This window comes from Anoplophora glabripennis, unplaced genomic scaffold (genome assembly GCF_000390285.2).
Source record: "Anoplophora glabripennis isolate ALB-LARVAE unplaced genomic scaffold, Agla_2.0 scaffold153, whole genome shotgun sequence".
Taxonomy (NCBI): Eukaryota; Metazoa; Arthropoda; class Insecta; order Coleoptera; family Cerambycidae; genus Anoplophora; species Anoplophora glabripennis.
Window position 1 is genome coordinate 550,950 of NW_019416245.1, and position 23,794 is coordinate 574,743.

The 23,794-nt window shown below is 37.0% G+C and overlaps 1 protein-coding gene across 2 annotated transcripts in view; it reads right to left on the reverse strand.

Moving 5' to 3' along the window:
- LOC108909803 (zinc finger homeobox protein 4) overlaps window positions 1–23,794 on the reverse strand; it is a 158,930-nt gene that overhangs the window by 82,853 nt on the left and 52,283 nt on the right. For both annotated transcript variants that reach the window (XM_018714234.1, XM_018714235.1), the window contains exons 3-5: window positions 21,199–23,569; window positions 14,314–17,336; window positions 6,682–9,868 (exon numbers count right to left, since the gene is read on the reverse strand). In XM_018714234.1, the coding sequence (XP_018569750.1) occupies window positions 6,682–9,868; window positions 14,314–17,336; window positions 21,199–23,536 (8,548 nt within the window). In that variant the 5' untranslated portion in view covers window positions 23,537–23,569. The remainder of the gene's footprint in view (window positions 1–6,681; window positions 9,869–14,313; window positions 17,337–21,198; window positions 23,570–23,794) is intronic.

Here is a 23,794-nt window from a genome sequence, read left to right on the forward strand (position 1 = left end):
CTAATAGAAAGCCTTTTACGACAAGAAACAATACGAATTCGAGCCGGTCTCATATTATAATTTTAATTATGTATGAGGCAAATAAACAGACAACTGCCATCCAGCCATTGTTACGTTTATGTTAATTATTAAAATATAATTTATGGTCCCCGCTGGAATCGATCAATGTGATTGGTTCTGGGCTCGTATTTCCGATCGGCAATAAATTTAATGAACAAAAGATGAAATCCATAACTAATATCGGCGCACGGAGAAAGTCGCATGTGCCGTTTTTTACCCCACACACGCTCCGACGGTATAGATTTATTTCGATACATAAAAAATACAACGAACCCCGATAGGCGGCTTTATTGTCTTTGAGCCCGGCTATGCAATATGTTACCCAGACGTGACTCACTGTATTCATTTTGTCGTGTTTATGCTAAATAACATTATTTTCGGAAAACCGAATTTACATTATTAAAATCCCAATGAAACCGCGACCCCCCCCTATTTTTCCGGCTCGATACAATCAGTTTGATATAATGCAGCTTATTTATGACTTATAAAGTGTACCGTATCAAAAATCCATTTCTTTTACGTACCTACAGGCGTAGATTTCTTATTAAAACTTGGATTATAATAATTTATGTGAAAAACATTTTTCAGCAGCAGTAGCGGATCGCATTTGAGCCCCCAAAACCTACGCCCATGGGCGATTGCCACCTTGTCAGATTTTAACAGAAAATGAAATAATGTGACAGAAAACTTGCCTGTATTATTTATTTTTATATGAAATCATTATTTAACTGGAAATAAAAAATATACTCAATTAAATAAAAATTTGTTGCATCTGATGAGTTAAATGCGTGATTAATATTATGGCATTTATTTCTCGGACACTCTGTACAATAAGGATTTTTATTACTGTAATAATCTAGGATATATACAGGATGGGCCATTAGTGTGAGAAAGTGAAATAACTCCCTTGTTACTCATAATACAGAAAAAAAGTTTATATAAAAGTTATACAGAATCACGAAACCTAAATTATAAAATTAATTTGATACATACAGGGTGATGAGTAAAAACGGAACACGTCAACAATTACATTTTTTAAATGAAACATCCTGTATATTTTTAAACATATGGATTTCCGAGAAAATTCTATATATGGCAATATAAAGAGTTTACCATTTTAGTGCGGTGTTGCCAAGTTATGTAGAAACTTCTTTGAATTTTGGAAAAAACATGACCACGAAGAAGTTGTATTAACTTTCAACTACTAACACTTGGAGCAAAAATATTTGACAGAGTTATAGGCAAATGTTAGGCAAAGACTATATTAGCTGATATCGATATTTTATACAGGGCATTTTTTATAATACGATCATATTTAGAAAGTATAAACTTGATTTTCTAAAATTTTTCAAATGGATGTATTTTATTGTTCTATTTTATTGACATATCGGTCCACTTCAACTTTTATTAAGCATGTTTTATATCTAAAATTGTTAGTCTTTAAGATATAGCAACATTTCTGAAAAAACTTAATTTTTTTTATTTTATAGAATACCACAAATAAATATTAACTAATAAAATTAACTCAAAATGGAATGATAAATTATGAAGTTGACACAATGTGCCAGTTTTTTCCAAAGGCATTTCGTGCGACCGAAAATAATAAAAATAAGGTTTTTCCAGAAATGTTGCTATATCTTAAAAACTAACATCTTTAGGTATAGAACATACTTAATAAAAGTTGAAGTGGACTGATATGTGAATAAAATAGAACAATAAGATACAGGGTGTTCCATTTGAAAAATTTTAGAAAATCAAGTTTAAACTTTCATAAAATGATCGTATTATAAAAAATCCCCTGTACATTAGTTAATATAGGAGTCTTTGCCTAACATTTATCTATAACTCTGTCAAATATTTTTTACTCCAAGTGTTAGTAGTTGAAAGTTAATACAACTTCTTCGAGGTCATGTTTTTTTCAAAATTCGAAGAATTTTCTACATAACTTGGCAACCCCGCATTAAAATGCCAAACTGTTTATATTGCCATATATAGAATTTTCTCAGAAATCTATATGTTTAAAAATATACAGGGTGTTCCATTTAAAAAATGTAATATTAGGCGTGTCCCGTTTTTACTCATCGCCCCATGTGTTTCAAATTAAGTTTGTCTTTTAGGTTTTTTGATTCTGTACGACTTTTATATCAACTTTTTTTCTGTATTTATGAATAACTTTGTTACAAATGTTAAAATGCTAGCCTGAAAACAGCATAACTTGATATAATTATCTTTGGTTAAATCATATCTACGCAGTTTCATTGCTACACTCTGTAGACAAAACTAATTTTCAATAAGGATTTGGATGTGAAACTCGTCATTTGTGTATGGCATTTAAAATAACAACAAACAAAATTGATAAAGCAAATAATCTATTAAGAAATTAATAAATTGAGCAAAAAATATTTTATATGAATTCAATCATGATTTTTTTATACTCATATTAATAAATTAATTTAAAATCAAGGTCCTTATTTTGTCTCAAAAAATATTTATGCAAGTTCTAAGAATAACTATACTGAATATTTTTAATTATTTATCTACTAGTCATTAAATCTAATGAATTAAATTTTAATACCTGATACTTGTTTGTTTATTATTTTCCCATATAAAACAGATTCAGTAGACGTTTAATTTTAATTTGTTAATAATATAACCACCTCGTTGTACATATCGTATTTTAAATTAAATCATTCTGAATTTTCGGAATACCAGATATTTCGAAAATTATACTCCTCATTCCTAACATAATTTTAGTCAGTATTGCGAATAAAAGTAAATGATAAAATGTAGTTTATCTCATCTACAGTACACTGATAAAAAAAAATCTGAATTTGGTTCAAAAAATAAATAGTTTCCAGTTTCTGACAAATGTTTAAGTTACGGAGAAATGTAAATTTATGACCACCACCTGTTGAGAACAAAGAGGGAAACAAAGTCCGACCAAATTAAAAAAAAAGTGATTAAAAGATTTAATGTCAGTACCTACTGCTACTAATTTGTACTGTTTATCATATAAAAAGAATTATCATCCATTATTTTGAAACCCGTAAACCGGTGTGATAATTTATCTAAAATTTATTTATATAGACGTATTAATTAAATATAGGCAGGTGTACAGATTATTATAATGGATAAAGCCGTTGATATATGCTAAAATGGAAACGTGGGAGTAAACTAACTGTTTTAAAAAAGAAAAAAAATAAGGTGAGGTTAGACTAAGAGCGTATTTTTCTTAGAAGATGTATTGTGTGGTTTACGTCGAGCATAGGTATGCTTTGGTAAGTACATTTCTTCGAATCTGACTTTCTTAAGAACAATTTCCTGTCGGCGTGAAAATTACAAATTAATCCGTTTTTCGTGACGGCGCCCGCCCAAAGCATAATTAACCAAAAACAATATAAAAATAAAATAAAAACAAGCCAATTACTGTTAGGTAAATTATAAATGAGATAGCTGGCAGGGATATCACTAATTACGTCGACCATACAGTCCCGGAATGATAAATGAAGAAGTTCTGGCGGTAATACGAGAAAAGTTGAGTGTTATCTTGAAATAGGGAGTCACGAAAATATACAGGGCGTGTTGTGGTGAGACGTGCGTCATATATTATTGACAGGGCCAGCGCCAGAGCATGGTGGGCCCGCTTTACGAATTCATATGAGAAATACAAAAGGGGAATGAAAAATTAATTCATATTTCTCATTTTCTAGGGGATAACAATTTATGTACCACAGCAGGAAATTGGTATTTTACGAAATAAATAACATGCTATCAGATTAAGTATACCATTTATATGGCGAGAGCATCCCATCTTTATAATTATTGACTTTGCTCGACTGCTGAGGCAAGAGCAAACATTTGATCTTAATAGTACCTTAATCAAATGTACGTATTTTCATTTCGAAACGTCAAAACATTAAAACAAAAGTACTTTTTTAAATTATTTCAAACTTTATCAGTTATTACTAACTTGAAAAAAACCGATTTTACAAATTAGTCAAATTATAAGTAAATTGAGATAGAAAGAGGGAGAACTTCTGTAGGTAAAAAGTAATTTGTAGCATATTTTAGAAGTAAAAAAGAAACATTTTCTGTGTAGATAAGGTGCCTTTTTCAAACAAGGTATGAAACAAATTATGGAAGACAGTTTAAGTCCATACTGGGTGTTTCAGGATTAAGTCGACAAACTTTAAGGAGATATTCCTCATAAATAAATAAGAAAAAATCAAGTATAAATTTTTTCCAGAGACGCTTAATTTTCGAAATATAGGGCGTTAAAGATTTTTTTAAAAATTTGAATTTTTTAAATAACTTGTACACGAAGAAGGCTATTTAAGCCAAATTTGGCATGACACATCTTCTTATAAGATATCATTTTTCCATAAAAGTTGAAGTCCCGTAATCAACCAGTGGCAGAGTTATGGGGACTGAAAAAATTTAGGAGTATTGCAAAGGTCGTTACGTTGTTGCATTACGACATAGTCACATTAGATGTTAGGTACTTAAATATTTCTATTGTTTTCATCAACATCATTTTTTTTTCTAAAAAAACACCCTATATCTCAAAAACGAAGTATCTCCTAAATAATTTAATACTATTGGTTAAACCCAAGAGAATGAGAGACAAAAAGGCTTATTTGACTCACACAAACTCGAAACTAAGACCAACTTTAATAGGTATTAATTTTTTTTATAATTTAATGAGTCTGAGTCCCCATAACTCCGCCACTGGTTGCTTGCGGGACTTCTACCTCTACGGAAAAATGGTATCTTATAAGAAGATGTGTCATGCCAAATTTGGCTTAAATAGCCTTCTTCATTTAGAAGTTATTTAAAAAATTCGAATTTTTTAAAAAATCTTTAACGTCCTATATTTCGAAAATGAAGCGTCTCTGTAAAAAAATTTATACTTGATTTTTTTCTTATTTTTTTATGAGGAATATCTCCTTAATGTTTGTCGACTTAATCCTGAAACACCTTGTATATCACACTTAAAAGAAAATCGTCATATTTTGAAATTTTCTCTTTTGATAAATCTTTGAATGGAAAAATAAAAACAGATGGCTAACAAATTTGAGACATTAATATATATTTTAATTCCAAACTTCTATTAACTTTTTTCCAAGTTTCTACAAAAAAGATCACTTATATTGATTGCGTGGAGAAATTGAAAAATTTTAGGCCAACTTCCTTCTTTGTAAAGTGTATTTCAATTATGACTTTTAATGAAATTAAGTTTGTGGATATCCTATACGAAAAAGGCACTTTACTTATAAAGAAAATATTTTTTTTCGTGTAAACACTTACTTAATGTTTCATAAATAAAACTTCGTTACAGATTATTTCTAACCAAGCATATTCGGTTCCTAAAATGTCAAATATCTGCTTTTAAAATTTCTTACATTAATACCAACGATTAAGACAATACGGAGACACCCAGTATATAATCCATGTTGGGAAAAGAAAGAACTATTTATGCGTTTCTCAATTAATAAAATCAATAAAAATGAAATTTGTAACTATTTCTTAATAGAGGACACTATGTATGTGTTGGTAGAATTTTTAAAAAAGGAATATTTTTTTTTTTAGAAAACGAAAGATAAAAAGTTTTTTATAAACAAAATTATATGGATACGTTGACCCCTTAATATCTTTTCTTCCAGTGACTGTTTTTCTACAAATTTGATATTTAGTACGAATTGAAATTGGAATAAGAAATTGTATTTTTTTATATTTTGTAAATGATTTTAAATTTTGAAACTGTACATACATATTTGTAAAAAAGCTACATCTCTGAAATTGTATGTACCTTTTTTTGTTTCTGTATTGAACTTTAATTTCAGATTATATGCCACAAACAACAACGTTCCTATAAACACGTGTTCTTTTTCGAGATAGAGGGTGTTAAATTTGAGAAAAAAATGAAAAAAAATGGTGTAGTTTTAACGTTGTAAACTTTCAATAGTTTTTTTGTATTCTAAGCTACTTTAAATTTGACTCAATACTGCAACAGAATACTGAAAATTTTCCAAAAATGTATTCTGGCCATAAGTTGCTGAAAAACACCGTTTTCAAGATGATAAAATAGACTTAAAAGTTCAAATTAGTTAAGAATAATGTTACCACATTATCTACGAATTAAATTTATAAGAATTATTTATACGACCATCCTCAATCTTTTCTTGCAAGCTTGAATAAGCCACGTTTTAATTAATTTTTAACACCCTGTATATCGAAAACAAGATGTTTATGTTTTTTTTATTAAAATACTGTTATTGAATTCGACGTTAAAGTTTGGTCTAGTATTTTGATTACTCCCTGTACAATAGAGTTCAAAATATGGATTCCTTAAACCCGACGTCCCTATATTTAAGCGTTTGAGGTGCATATCACATAAAATTATACTTTAATATATGTTCTTTATGATTTCCTGTAACTGGGAATGTTAAACATTTTGTTACAATTTTTCGTTTCGGAAAGCTGAAATCGTAAATCTCTGATATCTTCTTAGTTTATGCTAAAAATTGGCAACGAATTTTAAAACACAGGTTTGCAATGCAAGATTAAACTCTTCAATCGACAAAAAACTACTCTAAGCAAGACTAGCAAAACTTTACTCACCATTTGCGCCGAACATGGCATGATGGACATATTGGTTCTGGACTCCGAAGTTGGCGTTGTTACCCAGGGCGTATAACTGCTGGAACAGCGACTCTGGACTCTCCTCCTGTTCCCCCTTGGAAGGGGCCCCACCCATCTGCATCCCAGCCATCTGCAGGAGTTGTAGGGGGTTGTTGTTGTTTAGATTCTGGGAGGGATTCGTGGTGGAATCAGCAGAAACACCTCCAGAAGCTCCGGGTAGGGGTGGTACCGTGAACTCCCCTTCTTGGCCCTGTTCTTTGTGCTGACTCTCCAGATACATCCTTACATTCGCGATGTGGGTTTTAGTGAAGATGTGATCTTGGATAGAGTACTTGTGGGAGTATTTAAAGTTGCAGTACTTGCAGTCGTCGGGCAACGGGGGATTATCGGAGTCGGTTTGACCGAGGGCCTTCTGCAAAGCCATTTTGGATTTCTTTTCTTTCGCTCTGGCGTTTTGAAACCACACCTGCACCACTCGCTTGGGTAATCCAATTTCTCTACCCAAACTCTCGCACTCCGCCATTGTTGGGGTCTTATAGTCGTGAAAAAGAGTTTTCATTACTTTCACTTGGACTGAGGACATCTGCGTACGAAATCGCTTCGTGCCTCCCACCGAAGTGCCGCTGTTCATCTGTCTTTGAGTGTTACTTTGGGTACTGCTAGCTGGCGACGTAGGGTTGCTTTCGTCGTCGTAAAACTCCGTCGTTTCGGACATCGAATCGCTTCTTTCGTCGCAAAGAGATCGTTCACTGAGATCGGTTAGAGGACCGGGATCGCAAATGTTGCGCTCGTGATCCATAGATACTTTCATAGGTCTTGATAGGTCCACTGGTTTGGAGAGATCTAAAGGAATTTCACCACTTTCACCTTTTTCAGTCTTGATTTCGCTCTTGTCTCCGTTGGAGGACGAAGCGTGTGCTTGTAATTCACTGATATACCTCTTCATACTCTCCTCGTAGTATTTCTTGATGGAACTTTCCATTTCAGGGTGAAGAGAAGGAAAAAGTGGTGGCATCATGTTTGGGTTCTGTTGCTGAAATTTGTTGTCGCTGCCAGAACTCAAACTAGGTGCTGATTCGAGACTAATTTCTTCGTCGGGTAAAGCGTCTATATTGATTTCACCTCTAGCGCACTGGTCAGCGTGTTTGGTAGTTAAATGAGATTCTAGAGCTGACTTCACTTTAAACAATGCAGGGCAAAAAGGACACCGCTTGTTAATTACTTGGGCATGCGCCCGAAACTGACCTTTTCTTTCTCTGGCACGGGTATTCTGAAACCAGACTTGAACTACTCTCTTCTTCAATCCAACCTCTCTGGCAATGTTTTCCAACATTTTTCTGGAAGGATTGCTTTCGATTTGGTACTTTTGGTACAAGTAATCCAACTGTTCCGGTAAAATAGTAGTTCTTAATCTTTTGTCTTTGGGTTGGTCAGATGTGTCGCTTTCTGCATCAAATTCATCTATCTTCCTTTTCTGACCAGTCACATTATTCAACATATTTATAAGAGGATGTTGAATGTTCTGGGTGAGGTTTTGAGGTATGGCATTATTTTGCTGTTTGGACATGTCCCCCAAATTAGAATTTAGTTGCTGGAGCTGCGCATGTTGTTGTAATATTCCAAAAGGGGAATCCGGAGGATAAGTTGGAAAAAGATTAGGATTCATTAGATGAACAAGTTGATGCTCTCTCCAAAGCTCGAATCGAGGAAAAACCAAATTGCATTTATCGCATTGAAATGTACTTTCTTTAGAATCTGACGGAGAAGGGGAGGAAGCGGGGTAATTCATTTGGTTTGGGGTGGGTGTGGTAGGAGGATTAGGTTGACTGGGACTATGGGCGGGATTTGACTGACTGTTCTGTTGCATTGTTGACTGCTGTTGCATTTGATGTTGGGGTTGCTGGGATTGTTCGACAGTTGTGCTCGAATTCGAATCTTCCGAACTTAAAACCGCTGCGATTTGTGCAGCTGCAGCTTGAGCCTGAGCAGATCTTTTAGCATCTTCCTCTTTGAAGCAATGGGTCTTTTGATGCCGAATTAGTTCATAGTAACGTTGGAAAACTAGAAGACATTTCTTGCACTGGTAATTTAGACCTGGAGTCCTTTGGAACCGGTTCGCGCCTGTCTCGTCGGGTATGCCAGGGGCGGGTTCAGCAGCTGGTTGATTTTCGTATACTTTGCGGGCTTTTTGTCTGGCATTCTGAAACCAGACGACTATAACCCTAGGACTTAAATTTAATAGTTTCGACAGATACTCCAAGTCGTCATCTTTTGGATAAGCGTTGTTTTCGAAGAATTCTTGTAGAACTTTTATCTGGTAGTCTGTGAATCTAGTTCTATTCGCTCTCTTTCCTGTTGATCCCCCAGAGCCTTGACTGCCTGGATTACTGTACTCTCTACTAGGGCTCAAGCATCGGTTTGGGGTCAACGGAAGCATGCCTTGCAGGTTGTTAGGGTTGGGAAAATTTTGTTGGTTTAGTTGGTTTAGTTTGGGTGGGGGGAGCATGGGACTTGCTAATCCGTGGTGTGACGACATACTTGTTATATTCATGGTTGGGGTACTAGTTGTTAGAGTATCGCCCAACTGTGAAGCGATAATTGAGGTAAGCGTGAGATTGTTGGGTGTACTGGGTTGTGACACGTTCTGGTTATCAGAGCTGGCGACGGACGTCGCGGGACTCTGTGGCGGTTGTAGATTTAGCGGTAAGTTAAATATGTTAGATTTTTCATCGATTGGTTCATGGATTTTATCCTCGCTAAATTTTGTAGTGTCTTCTGAAGGTTCTTCCTTCAGTTCGGTCTTAATCTCTTGTTGACTAGGTATCGGCGAGTCTTTGGGTTTGTTATCCTCTGCGCTGCTGCCTGAACTGTTCAATTGCATCACTTTCGCTTCTCCCGTTTTCTCGTATTCCTCCAGATTCAGCGTCGTGGACGGTGGATTGTTGAAGTTGTAAGGGCTGTCCTTGTTGCGCTGCCTTTCCTTGAACAAAGTGTTTCTGAACCAGTGCTTTATGACTTTGGGTGGTAGGCCGCTTTGAGACGCCATCTCGTGGATCTGCTCTTCGGATGGCGAGTTGTTGATATCGAAATGGGCGCGCAAAATTTTCAGTTGGTCGTCGGTGATCCTAGTTCTGGCGCGTTTTTGGTTAGCAGCAGCGTTGACAGCCTGCACAGAAACAAAGAGTACGCGTTTAACAGAATGACATTACTGCACCATATTATACAGATTTATATGCCGGGTCCGGGGATACATGTAGCCTTAATAAATTGTAACAAATTGGCTATAAATCAATTACGATAATTATCACAATACAAGGCTACATCTTACAAAGGGCAATTAAAATAATCAACAGAGCCGGATCGGTTGGGACAAATAATCCTCGGACTTTGGAATGCGTAATTATTTTTCGATTTATTATTTTAATTAACGGCTAAACCATACCCGAATATATGCTGAATGCATAACTGATAAATGGCACGACAATTTATACTTATATTTGCACCGCGAGAGTTTTTAATTAGCACATGTCACACTTTAAGATGCAATTTGTTTTCTTGTCGCCGTCAAGTACTGCATATTAAAAATATTTAACAATTAATAACTATAATTCAGGCCTTCGTGGGGATATGGTTTGTCCATGTTGTAACGGTGTGGTTCTTCGAATTTTTTAGCACGAATTTCACCATATACATGTCGCGAAATAATGGGATCATTAGTAAAACAAACTTTCAGCATGGACTTTCACATATTATTTGCCATATAACGCTAATTGATGTTTCGTGTAAACTATATAAGTGCAAACTTTGAAAAGATACCCTAAAAAATTCTTAAAAGGTGAGTCAGAAATACAAAGGACTATTTTATAAGGCAACTACAGGAAATTTTACTTAAATTGACAAAAATAGCCTTAATAGAACATTATCAAGTGTTAGTACCTAGATACAGTTGCAAATAGATCCTATTCACAATTTTTGTGAATTAACTTCTAAGAGATTTTATCAAAATATTCTAGTTTGATTTTATTGTTTTTATTTAATTCCATTGATTATTTTTCGGTATTTACTTTATATTTTCCTAATTTGTTCTATTTTACTACTTTTTTTTTATTCATATGTGAATTAGTGAATATTATAAAATTAATGATAATTAGAAATCACAAAAATTTTAAAATTACGTCCCCATTTGTAAGAATAGCGATCAGATAACTTGATACTACAAAATATTTATATATTTATTGTGATTTTATGATATACATATTTTTCAAATAAACTCAGAATTTACTAATTTTTGGTCTACTTATGTGATAACATATTTATCTTTGTGTAGTCAATAACAAGAAAATTATGCTGCTTTGTACAAAAATACATGAACTATTTTTTTAAGTGAAGTGTTAAAACATAAAGTCGAATATAACATATACCTTGTAAAGCATAGGTACGTAAAAATATTTCAAGAGGTGATTCCTTGTATCTTGAACCTTCAAAGTACACGTGAATTTTCTTTCCTTCGAGATATACAGGGTGTTTGTAAATAAGTTCGAAATATTTTAGGGGGTGGTTATTTTGTGAAAAAGTTCATAAGTTTCCGAGATAGAATATTTATATTTTAATTTATTTTTATTAATTATTTCAGTTTTAAAGATATTGACTCGAAATTTGAAAAACGCTTCAGAGGGATAAATGTGCATTTTTTGGGGTGATCCGAATATTTCTACTTGCACCAGTGGCGTTCGTGAGATAATGCCACAAACTTTTCTAATAAAAAAATGATACGCCACTGACTTTTTCCCGTTTTGATATTTTTTTTTAGAAATTCACCATTAATTCTGAATGAAATTGGTGTCTTCAATTTTTTTCGTATGAAGCACCGTTTTTTAGGAAAAAATAAAACATATTTTATTGCAAGTTGTGTATTTTTAATTTCTATTGGCACATTATCTAGTAGGTTGCTGTCAATATTTCTAAATAAAATACAACTATCAAATTCCGAGTCAATATCTTAAAAAAACTGAAATAATTAACAAAAATTAATAAAATATTAAAATTTAAACCCTCTGTATCTCGGAAACGAAGCATATTTCGACCTACGTTTATACTAACTTTTTTTCACAAAATAACTTCGGCAACCACCCCTAAAATATTTCGCACTTATTTAGAAACACCCTGTATTTGAAAAATATTACATTTATTTATTTTACCAAAACATTATCGGAAATATTGAAATGCGCTGGTACTAACAACCCCAGAATTTCGACCCCGTTGACAATTTGGAAATTTCACTAGTACCTATATTGATTCTTCTTCGAATTAAAAAAATGTTTCTTCAATTTATTTATAGAATCAGTCGTTCTCGTGTAATTTCTATTGTAAGTAATGTTGTCGAATAAATTGATGGTAATTATTAAACTACTTGTTTTTCAGAGAAAATTTATAGGAATTTTTTGTTACAAATACATGGCTTCCCATAAACAATGGTACAACAGCGGATTCCACCCACCAAAATATTACAATTTGAATTAGTCGCATCAAAGAACCTGTAATATTTGTATGTAATTTTGAAAAGGTTATTTAAAAGTAACGGAAACAAATTTTTCACTTAATTTTTTCTTAACATAATCACAAATTAGCATCATCTTCTTTCTTTGACTAATATTGATTAAATAAACTTTAAATTTCTCCTGTATAATTATGTGAGCAGCTGCTTTCACTCAACACAAGTACATAGATAATATATATTTTAGCTAATTAGACAAACTACGATAAGCCTACTTGTATCGCTTTTCACTATTTTTTAAATTGAAATTAGTTTTGAAACAGTTTCAAAATGCCATCTTTTTAACAAAAATAAATATGATTCGATTCTGCTAAACTGATAAATTAAATATAACAGCTATTTTTTAAATTACCCAAGACAGGAATATAAAAGACTTTGACAATAAATTAAATTCACACTTCCGAAGAATATTTAATACTCCCACTGTGCATATACGTGTTAAGTAGTTTCAATTTATTATAACACTTAACAATAATTAACATAAGGCCGGTAATTTTGAGATCTAAAAACACTGCGCTAAAAACCATATTTAAAACTTTACTTTGCAGCAAATGTGGAATACATACGTTTTTCTTTAAATACAAATATATTCTTATATAAAAAATAAAGAACAAAGCCAAATAATGACATTACATTTCCAATTAGTAACATTGAGGTTATTTGGAGAATTACGGTAAAGGTGGACATATCAACCTACATGTACATCTGGTAGAAAGATTTAGTACCCATAAAACGAGAATGATTGTATCAATTCGAAACTTTTACATTTGTGTGATTAACCTAGCTGATGCTAATCTCTGCGTTGATTTAATTAAGTCCTATGAGCTCGAAATCCTCTATTTGAAAACAATATTTATCATTATAATTTAAAATAAGTTATATTCTTCTCTGTTTCTCGAACATCTTGTTTGTAAATAAATATCTACGGTTTATGTGTATATAAATTAAATAAAAAGATATACCATCAAGGGATTATTTTTAAAAAATGATATAAAGATTTGGTCATTAAAATAAATAGCCAATGAGGAATGACGTGTAAAGATGCATATTCCACACTGCAGAACACCTAATAAACATCCCTAATAAAGTTTATCCCTCAATGAACCGATTTCCTAGAAGTGACAATTATTTTCAGTACGTAGAAATTTCTCCACAGTTTTATGAATGTATTTTTTTATTAGCTGTTACTCCACACTATCTGTACTTTCTACAATACATAAACGTTATTATTTCTGTATTTACATATTAACGGTTTGGTTTCCATAAAAAAGAAAATACTTAATAAATTACTAAGGTATGACAAAGTTGTTTGCACTTATATAAGCGTAATAATAAAATCACGAATTTAACATTTACACCGAAAAAATCCAAGGCATACGTCAATATTAATTAGTGGTTAAAAATGCAAAAACCATCGTATACATAAATCACTGGGTTTCTCATATAAATATAAATTGTAGTGCCTCTTTCAGAAACCATCTAATTTTAACTTTTTCTGTAAATGTTAGACATGACACAATAACTTGCTGCAGAAATGCTAATGTTAAATTCCTGTCGACGTTTTAAATATGTGGCAATAAATTAGTCCTTAAATAAACTGATCAGTTTAAAAAAAACTCTTGTAAAAAATATTTTTTGTATAAATAAGATAAGGCGGCGACATTTATTTAAGTTTGAACGTTAAAATGTATATTCTGTATTCAAATTAAATCGATTATTTGTTTTGTTTCATTAATACTAGCATTTAACGGATTAGAGGTATTTGAATTTTTTCGAAACACGATAATAATCACACCTAAAAACTAAATATTTGTATACAAACTTTATAAAATATTAGACGTTTATGAATGTTGGAACATTTAGATAATACGGGAGATTTATTTTAATTTCAGATTTGTTTTATCTGAAGATAATAGTGAATAAAAAGTTTAAAATAATGGACAGTTATTAGGGAAATATTTAGATTTCACAGGCTCTAATCAACGTCGGGATTATTCCGAAAAATGTTAATAACATTCAATAAACCGTGACGAAATAGTTTTCAACATTAAACTTACCGCTTGTTGCTGCAGCATGGCCTGTTGTTGTTTCACCAGCATGGCCTGTTGGTCTTGGGGCCCGAACTGGGAAATTGGATCGTACGGCGGGGGCGGCATCATTAGGGGAACTAGAGGCGGTTGCAGATTCATCGCCGCCAACGCGTTCAAACCCAGCGGTAGTCCCATACCCATCATCTGCATCATCGGGTTAAAATTCAGCTGCTGCAGTTGCATGACGTTCAACGCCGCTTGCATTTCCGACATTTGTTGGGCCAGCGCCATGGGGTTCTGGGCCATACTCTGTGCGATCATCGCCTGGATATTTGCAGGCAAAGAATCCGTACTGCTCGCTGGAGTCGTCGACGACGTCGGCGTCGACGGCGCCGTGGAGGTGGCTTCTGGAGGCGTCTGCAGATTTAGCTTAGCATGTAGGGACTCTTTAGATTCATCCTCTTTATCGGGAGTGGCGACGTCACCTGAACTGCTGGTGGAGGCGGCGGTAGTGGTAGGGGTGGTCCCTCCGGGAGTCGACACTCGCGGCATGGTGTTAAGCGTGGAGGACGTCGCCGCTGTCACGACCACCGTTTTCTTTTCGTACTCGTTTTTGAACTGTTGAGCATACTTTTCTAAGAATTCGAGCGGCACTAAATCTTTATGAACTTCCTCACAGTGAGACTTTAACACCCACACACTAGAGAACTCTTTATTGCAATGTTGGCACGTGGATTTACTTACTTCGGGTAGGCTGGTCTCTGCGTCCTCCTCGGCTCGGGCCTCCGCTACGTCGGCTGTTGTCGTAGTTTCGCAAGCGGGCTCTTCCGTGGCGGGTGTCAGTGGCGGCGGCGGCGTCTGGGCCTCGCTGGCGGCCTTCTCTTCGGCCTCGCGCTGTTGCTGTCTCTGCCGCCTCTGGTGGCTCTCATTGTACTGCATCACTAGGTCGAACCCGAAACTCTCCAGGAGGTGTTTGTACATGTGCGACCCGGTCTTCTTGGGTATATTTAGTTTAACGTTTCCTTCTTGTGTGTCTGGAGGCGGACTTTTGGCCTGGCCGGGCTCGGGGGCCGCCTGGAAGATTGCCATCGGCGTGGCGAACATGCAGTACAGCTGCTGATGAGCACTCAACTGGTCTTGAGAACTAAACAGCGCCCCGCACTTAGGGCAGCTCATCATCCCTTGACTACCTGAGAGTCCAGGTGACGGAGGGGTGGGAGAGGGTTGTTTGTCCCCACTACCTGGCGCTGGGCTGGTTTGCTTGGGAGACTGCATGGCTTCGGGTTGTTCGATTAGCGGCTTGGACAGATCAATCTGGCCGGCCATCGCCAAATCCTGCAGTTTACTCGCTCTCGTCTGGTGTAGGACGCTCCTCATGTGGATGTCGAGCGTGCTGCCTTGCGTGTACGCCACTTTGCAGATGTTGCAGCGGTAGCGCTTCTTGTCGTCTTCTTCGGACGACGTGCTTTTAGGAGTCAACGTCAAATTCTGCGGTTGCGTCGTGCCTGTTAACGGCGATACGGGAGGGTTGTTGTTGTTGTTCTGCTGCTCTTGCATGGCTCTCTTCAGCTTGTGCAGGTGGCTCACCGAATTATAATGAACTAGTAATATATTTTTTTGTGTGAAACTCTCCTTGCATACGTCACACTTATACGGCCTATTAGGATCGAGGTATTTCTCCATGGGGTAGCTCAGTTTCTCGCCTTTTCGGTGTAAAAGGGTTTTGTTGTGGGCTGTTAAATAGCTTTGTCTTGTGAAGGCTACTTTACACCGGTGGCATTTGTATTTTCGATTAGGGTCGTTGTAGCTGTCCTCCGCGATGGCCTGGCTGTTCAGGTAATCTTCCAGGAATTGCTGGTCCTTATAAATGATGCTGTCGTCCGAGTTTTCGCCATCGTTCTGATTGCTATCGTCCAGTGACTGACTGGTGTTCAGCTCTTTGTTGTCTTCGCACTCGCCAGACTCGTTGTCGTCGTTGCGCATCGATTCCTTCTTGAGAATGTCATTCGTGGAGCTGTCCAGCACTTGCCCTTGCAATCCGGCCAGTAACAAAGGGTTATTCATCAAACTTTGCTTATAAGCGTTCAGTTCTTCGTCCGTCAACTCTGAATGCACACTTTCGACGTGTTTATGCAGCGCGACGAGCGACCTAAAGCTGCGTCCGCACAGTACGCATTTAGTAGCATCCCTGATCATGTGGTACTGCGAGTGCAGCTGTAATTTTTCTAGTGTTTTAAAAGCTAGAGAGCACTGGTTGCATCGGTACTTGTAGACGTGCTTCTCCGACACCGACATGTTCGCGATCGAATTTTTGGCGTGTACTTCCTTGAAATGCATTTGTAGAGTATGCGCTGTTGGAAAAAACTGGTTGCATCCTTTCTTCCAGCACAAGTAACCGGGTCCGCTGGGGGTTTGTTTGATCTCCAGGTGTCCGGTCTCGTTTTGGTGGTAGCATAACTCGTCGATGTTCCGAAATGTCTTGAAGCACGTTCCGCAGCGTTCTGACTCGGACTCGATATTGTCGTCGCTGGTCGGCGACAGCAAGTCTGGTTCGACGTCCGTGTGGCTAACGTCGCTCTTCTCATGTTTATTAGATTCTTTGGAAGACACTGAAGTCGGAGAAACGATCTGATTAGGTGTCGTTTGCGTTTGGCTTAGGGAATTGTTCGGTGTTGGTGTTCGAGACGTTTGGTTGAGCCAGTGGCTCTGATCTACGAGCATCAGCAATCTCTGCAAGCCCTCGCTGTTGACCGAATGAATCTGCATGACGTGGCGCTCTAAATTGCCGCGGTCTTTGAAGGCGTCCTGACACAACGGACAGTGTAACATGGGTTCGGACATGGGGGTGTTATTTGTGCCGTGCTGGGCGAGTATGTGGGCCTGTATACGCATCTCGGAGTCGCTGCTGTATTCGCAGAAGGGGCACATGTGTTGCGGGGAGCCGCTTTCGCTGTTGTTGGCGTCTTCGCCTTCCTCGCGCGGTTCCGATTTGACGTGATCTCTGCTCGCCTCGATCTGGCTCAGTTCGGAGTTGATGCTATCTCTGCGCTCTATAGGAGAATAAAAGAACATTATAGAGGTAAAATTCGGGTGGGTATTGTTACAGTAATGACAGGGATTAACGGTATCTTTGTGGAGCTTAAAACACCGGGCCCCTGCGACAATAAGAACAATTGTTTAGCCGCCGCTATTGTGTACGTGGGCCTGAGGCTGCGGGACACGCCCCTTCGGCAGGCTTACGTACGATAAAAATATTCCTAATTACATGGGTTAAAAATTTTTAATAAAATCCCCGCAATTACTTATATATCGGGCATATGTTGGGGCACTTGCAGCTACGCCAGGGGTGTCAGACTATATCACGAACCGTAACACAATAATTACCAACATACACCCCGTCAACACAAAAAACGTATTATCACGATGGTTTAAAAGTACAAATTTCAAGCATTGTTTGGAGGAACAAAAGGTGACGCTCGGGCGGATTCCAACCTGCTGTCGAACGACACCTAATTATGTGAAAAAAATTACACACTTGCAGTGTCTTGGATCGATATTTAAGGTTAATAATAATTTTTATAATAGTGCGGTGAAGCGGTTCATAACGCTTTTTATTTACAGTCGAATTTCTTTTTTGTACAATATATTGTAGCATGTAGTTTAAAGTTGTAGGTACCGTTAATACCTAACACGCTATTTTATTGGTCGTTTAAATAAAATGGACTAGAAGTATCATCGTAAAATAAAGTACGTTAGTAAATATTACTTTATGAACGCGGTTCTTGATAGTCCTTTTGAGAACAGTCACATGCCTGTAATAGATATATTTTATATCGAGTATTTCGGGTCTACAATTATAACTCATTACTTAATAATAATTAAGTATTAATTTCATACTTTAATTGCTGTAATTACGTATTGGAAAAGCTTACATACGGTGTGCACAAACTCTAAGAGGCAATCCTTTCGTAGAAAGGATTACATAAACTTCGATATATACGATTTTTGAGAAAAGGTCCTTACTATTTTATAGGAAAAAAATAGAATAGATAGAATAGACTACAATTTAGTATTTTTTAGATATTTAAGAAATAGTGACTTTTATCAAATTACCTCATTTTCTTGGATTTTGAAGTAAATTGCATGATATTGATAAAACGTTCTCTTCCCTTTACGACAGCAATCACAGTTTTCAAAAGAATTTTAATTAATAGGTTACTTCATAAAAAATTAAATCTAAATGAAGTTGATATAAAAAAATAATAAACAAATATAAATTAGAAACAAATTACGATTTGACGATTTGTTGCGTTGGTTTTCGAAGTGTTCGCCATCATATTATAAACGTAACAAAATACTTTTTCTTAAATAAACTAAGTTCTTTTTATCAGAAAATGATTTTTGGAAAAATTTCATTGCCCATTTTTCGAAAATGATGCGTTATTATTTTTACCTGAAAACTATTCCCTTATAGTTTAATACACTTTCTTCTGAAACACCCTGTATGTCTGAAAGAAGAAAAAATATGTAGGTACCTACATATAAATTTGTAATTGTCAAATACCTAAAAATTATACAGGGTGTCTCATAATTAGTGTCCAATAATTTACCACCTGATTCTATTGCCAAAAATAAGAATATTTTTTCATATAAACATGGGTCGTGAAATGCTCCCTAAGGAGCTAGCCCCCCGCCCCTAAATGGGTCCTTAAAAAATTAAATTTTGATACCATGAACGCTCATTAAAAGTCGATCGATCATCATAAAAATTTTCAAAAATTTTGATCAGGGGCGTCTCAATTGAGGGGGTCGCCGGCAAAAATTTTCCCCAATTTTTTTGCTTGTCGAAATTTTCTAGTTCAGATACCAGCATATGATAGACCTTCATACCTTCATTTCCTCTTTCGATAAAATGCTCCATTTCCAAGAAATACGGATTTGAATGCTTAGAAAAGCATACTTTGGAAAGTGTTATAACATATTTAAACCGATTTTTCTCGAAAACGGAATACTTTTTCGATATAAAACAACATCACCATTTTTAATAAAAAAAACTCAGATCTATCAAATTTTGCTATTTAAATTTGAAAATAGCAACAAATTTGGGGCAAATTTTACTCGAGCCTCCCTGTTTAGGACGCCCATAACCAACTTTTCTAAGAACTTTTCACGTTGTTTATAACAATGTATAATGGTATGATAATATATCAAAATTCATAATGGTACATGTACCCTATTCAAGAAAATTTTTTTGAACTTTATTAATGTATGTAATTAGATCCATTTAAAAAATAAATAATTTTTTGAGGCACCATTTAGGGGGGCGTAGCTCCATTTCTCGAGCCATATTTATATGAAGAAATATTCTTATTTTTAGCAATAAAATCAGGTGGTAAATTATTGGACACTAATTATGAGACATCCTGTATATAGGTATATTAAATTTTAAAATCAGCAATTTTCTAATATTTTGTTGTATACCTAACTAATGTTGTTTATTTAAATATTTTTTTATTACAACACCGTAATTTTTTAAGATAAATCCAAAATCAACATTTTAATTAAATCGACTGCATTTTATATTTACTGTAAGCAAATCCCAACTTTGCATTTCCCCAAATTAATCAGCCCTAAATATTTATTGCCACACTCGTATTGTATTTTACAACTAACAGTTTAAAAGATTTATTTTATTCGTGTATTAATCTTTCTAATTCTATTACCTTAAAGAGTATTTGTCTCCTGATTTGTCTACAATATAGTTTAATTCATGATAAAGATATAAAATATTTATACCTAAGTAAAATCGGTAAATTATATTTTATTTTCTGCGCCAAACTGACGGTATTCGAATGAAAAAGTCATTATACAAAATATAATTAAAATAACCAAATTGTAATGGTGGATTCTATATTACGAATTAACAAAAAAATATGTTTAATTGCAAAAATTTGGCATTTTAAATTATCACCTTATTAATTAAATAAATAAAATATTTACACAACTGTTTTTTTCTTTGCGAATTTGTATAAACTTTTTTTATTTTTTAATTTAACTTTGATCCCGACCAAAAAGCGTTTTGGCATACGTTTGTGCCAAGTTTCTTAAGCATTTTTATTACACTATAAGTATAGTCCAAACTCAAATTAAAATAATTTTTAAATTAAGGACTATGCTCAACTGAAAATGTAAAAGATCTTTGTCACAATATTAGTTCCTAAACATTGAACTTTGTTGTCTGAAACAATAATAAATTTTTCACTTACTACAAACACCATACCGTTTTCACAAAGTAAAACAGCATCATGATGAGACATTTCCGAATCTCATAGATATTTTCAGAATGATAGTAAATTCCACGTTTCTGTTTATTTTAAAGTAAGCAGAGTACTACCTTTTCCACTGTTCTTAACCTTGAATCTAATTATATCAGAGTTCAAATGAAATATCGAGTGAATTATGACAAGCAAACTATTTTTTTTTTAAATAATATGAACAATTTTTAATATGAAAGGAAATAAATCCAATATTAAGTAACTTAATTAGGAATATTTCCATAGAGGAAAAGCTAGTGTAAATAAAAAAATAAGGACTACACGATGACTTAATGTCAATGGAAGGAATTTTGTGAGGGTGTATAATTTATTGCAGATATTAAACTATATTTTTCTACCTACTAACAATTTTTTAGTTGGGTAGATATTGTTTTAATTAAACGAATGATGTATGGTTATGAGTTAATTGAACTTATAGACTGAGGACAGTAATTATACTTTCCAAATTAAAATGAAAAAGTTTTCAATGTAAAACCAACTGTTACATAAGTATATTTGAGTCCTTAAATGCTCAATTAACGGTAATTTACACATGATACTTCTAGTTCCATAAAAATAAACAAAAAAGAAAACATACCTGGTGTTTGCTGCTGTTGCTGCTGATCCATGGGTCCAGGTACAACATGGAAGACATCTCCGATTTCCGGGGAGGTGTCTTTACCTTCCGCGCGCCTCTGGAGCTGGTGCAGCTGCTCCATGTGAAGATGCTTGAGAGACCGCACGTGTTGGAGAAGAGGTAATCTATTAGTGGCGGAAAAGCCGCACAACGAACAATGAAAAACCCTAGGCTGGTTCGGGTTGAGGATGGAACACCTCTCCATGAGGTGCTTGAGGAGAGCGATGCCGGCGTCGTGACGACCCGCCGCGGCGTGTAACTGCAACTTATGCGCCGAGTTTGTGTAGTAATCGCAGGCGTTGCAGCGGATCTGGACACCTCCTGGCGCCGAGGCGTACTTCAGTTTCCATTCGTTACGAGGCCCGCCTTCCTTAACGTGGTTCACGTGTTGCAGTCTCTGTAGATGCTTATCAGTCTTGCAGTGGAGTTGGAAGTTGGCTTTCAGATTGGTTTTGTAGGTGCAAAGCTTGCAGACGTAGTGCCCGGCCACGACGGCCAGGATCTCCTGCTCTCGCAGCCGCGTCCGATCGAGCGCCAGGTGTCGTCCGAGTTCTTCTAAGTTGTCCGTCTGGAACACGTTGCAGACGCAGCATTGGTAAGTCTTTTCTGGATCGGGATCCGCTGGTTCGGGAGGTGGTTCCATGGTTTCCGGGTTCAAGCCCAGATCTGAGTGGGCTGTCATGTCCGCCGGACCACCATGGCCTGGTAACTGCCCTCCTGTCATCATCTGGATGAGCAGCGCTTGATTGTAAGCCATATCGGCAAGGGCCGCTTCTGGTTTATCTCCCAGACCGGGATACATTCCGTAGAGGCTCTCCATGTGTTGCTGAGGGTGTTGTTGGTGATGCAAGGCGGACAGCGTCTGCATATGCTTCACGTTCTGTTGGAGTACAAGCATATTGTGCGTATGCTTCTCCGAGGTCATGTGGATTCTCAAGTTTCGGGCTACGTTTGTCTCGTAGTTGCAAACGTCACACCTGAAGCTAGGTTTGGGCTTGTGCCCGCTGCTGACTGGGGAGTGGTGTAGTGGTGGGGCCTTGGGAGACGCCTGACGCGCTTCTGCGTTGGGAGCTCCCCCATTTTGAAGCTCCTGCATGTTATTGAGATGCTTATCTGACTGCATGTGTATACTAAGATTGCCTTTGGTTGTCGTTGAGTAGTTGCAGACTTCGCAACGGTAAGGTTTGTACCCGCAGGTGTAGGTTTCTCCCCTGGCTAACCGCGGGTGCGGCTGACCGGCTATACAATAAATACAACTAGTTTCAGCTTCTGGGTGTTTCTCTTTCATGTGGATCTCCAGAGTTTCTTGGTATTTGTAATGCCAGTTGCACTTGGGGCATTTAAGCGTTTTACATGAGTTTCTACTGTGTACGTTGGCCAACCCTGCGGGTCCTAGACGACCGGAAGCCAGGATCATCTCGCAGCGAGCGCATTCTACTCCAGACGGCCTGCCCTGGAGGTGTTCCGGACAGACGCCTATCGTGGTTCCGGTCATGAAGGCGGGAGGGGCCGCGAACGGCGGCGACGGGGACTTTCCGGGTGTGTTTCGAGATGAGGAACATGGCGGCGTATCGGTGATGGGCGAGGGTCCCTCGTTGCGGTTTTGTACAGAGTGAACAGGAACTATTTGATTTGTATTGTGGTTGTCGTGCGATGCCGTGCCCAGAGGCTCCAGCAGGGACACCATGGGCCTCTTCTCGGCGCCCACGCACTGCAGAATGGCGGAACAGTCGGCGGCCAAGACCTCGCGCTCGTTCTCCTTGAGGGTGACGCCGTGCTCGGACTGTGCGTGGTTGGCGAAGGACCGTGCGAAGCCGAAGCTCAGCTTGCAGACGAAGCACATGAGGATGGGTTTCACTGGCACGGAAGCGGGCCTCGGGGGCCGAGCGTCTCTGAGCGCCACCACGCGGTAGCTGTGGACCGCCGGCAGTTCTGTGGGGCGGGCGGGCTGCCGGAGTAACCGCGAAACGTACACCGCTTGAAGGGGCGGCACGATCTCGGGCACGGTGGTGTTAGGGCCGGCAGTTTCGCTTTCGCTCTCCGAGTCCTCGATTATGTACGCGGAACCGTCCGGATTATAGACGATCTTGCCGGAGAACTGCTCCACGTCGGATGTGTTTTCCTGGTGAGACATGGCGGGCGAAGGTAGGCGCGTGGGGGGCGGCGGCGGTGGAGATGCGCCCGGCGCTGCAGGTGGTGGGCTCGCCTCCTGCTCAGGGCTCATGGCGTCTGGGTGACTATTCTGCCGGTCGGTGCGGCCGCCGGGACTCTGCTCAGGCGCCGCGGACAGAGTGGGCATCGCGGCGCATCACATGTTCGCCAAAAGGACGCCCTGCAACAACAGAAACTTTTATTAAATTGCGCTTCTACTTTTAGGTACAATTTTCATCTTAATATTACTTTAACGGTATTTTTAGTTTGCAATTCATAGATATCTAATGTAAATTGGATTTAAAAACAACATATTTTACAATGTAATAACTTGTTACAATTGAAAATGTAACAATGTAAAAATTGCACGCTAAGTGGACGACATACGCGTTCGATGTTAATCGCA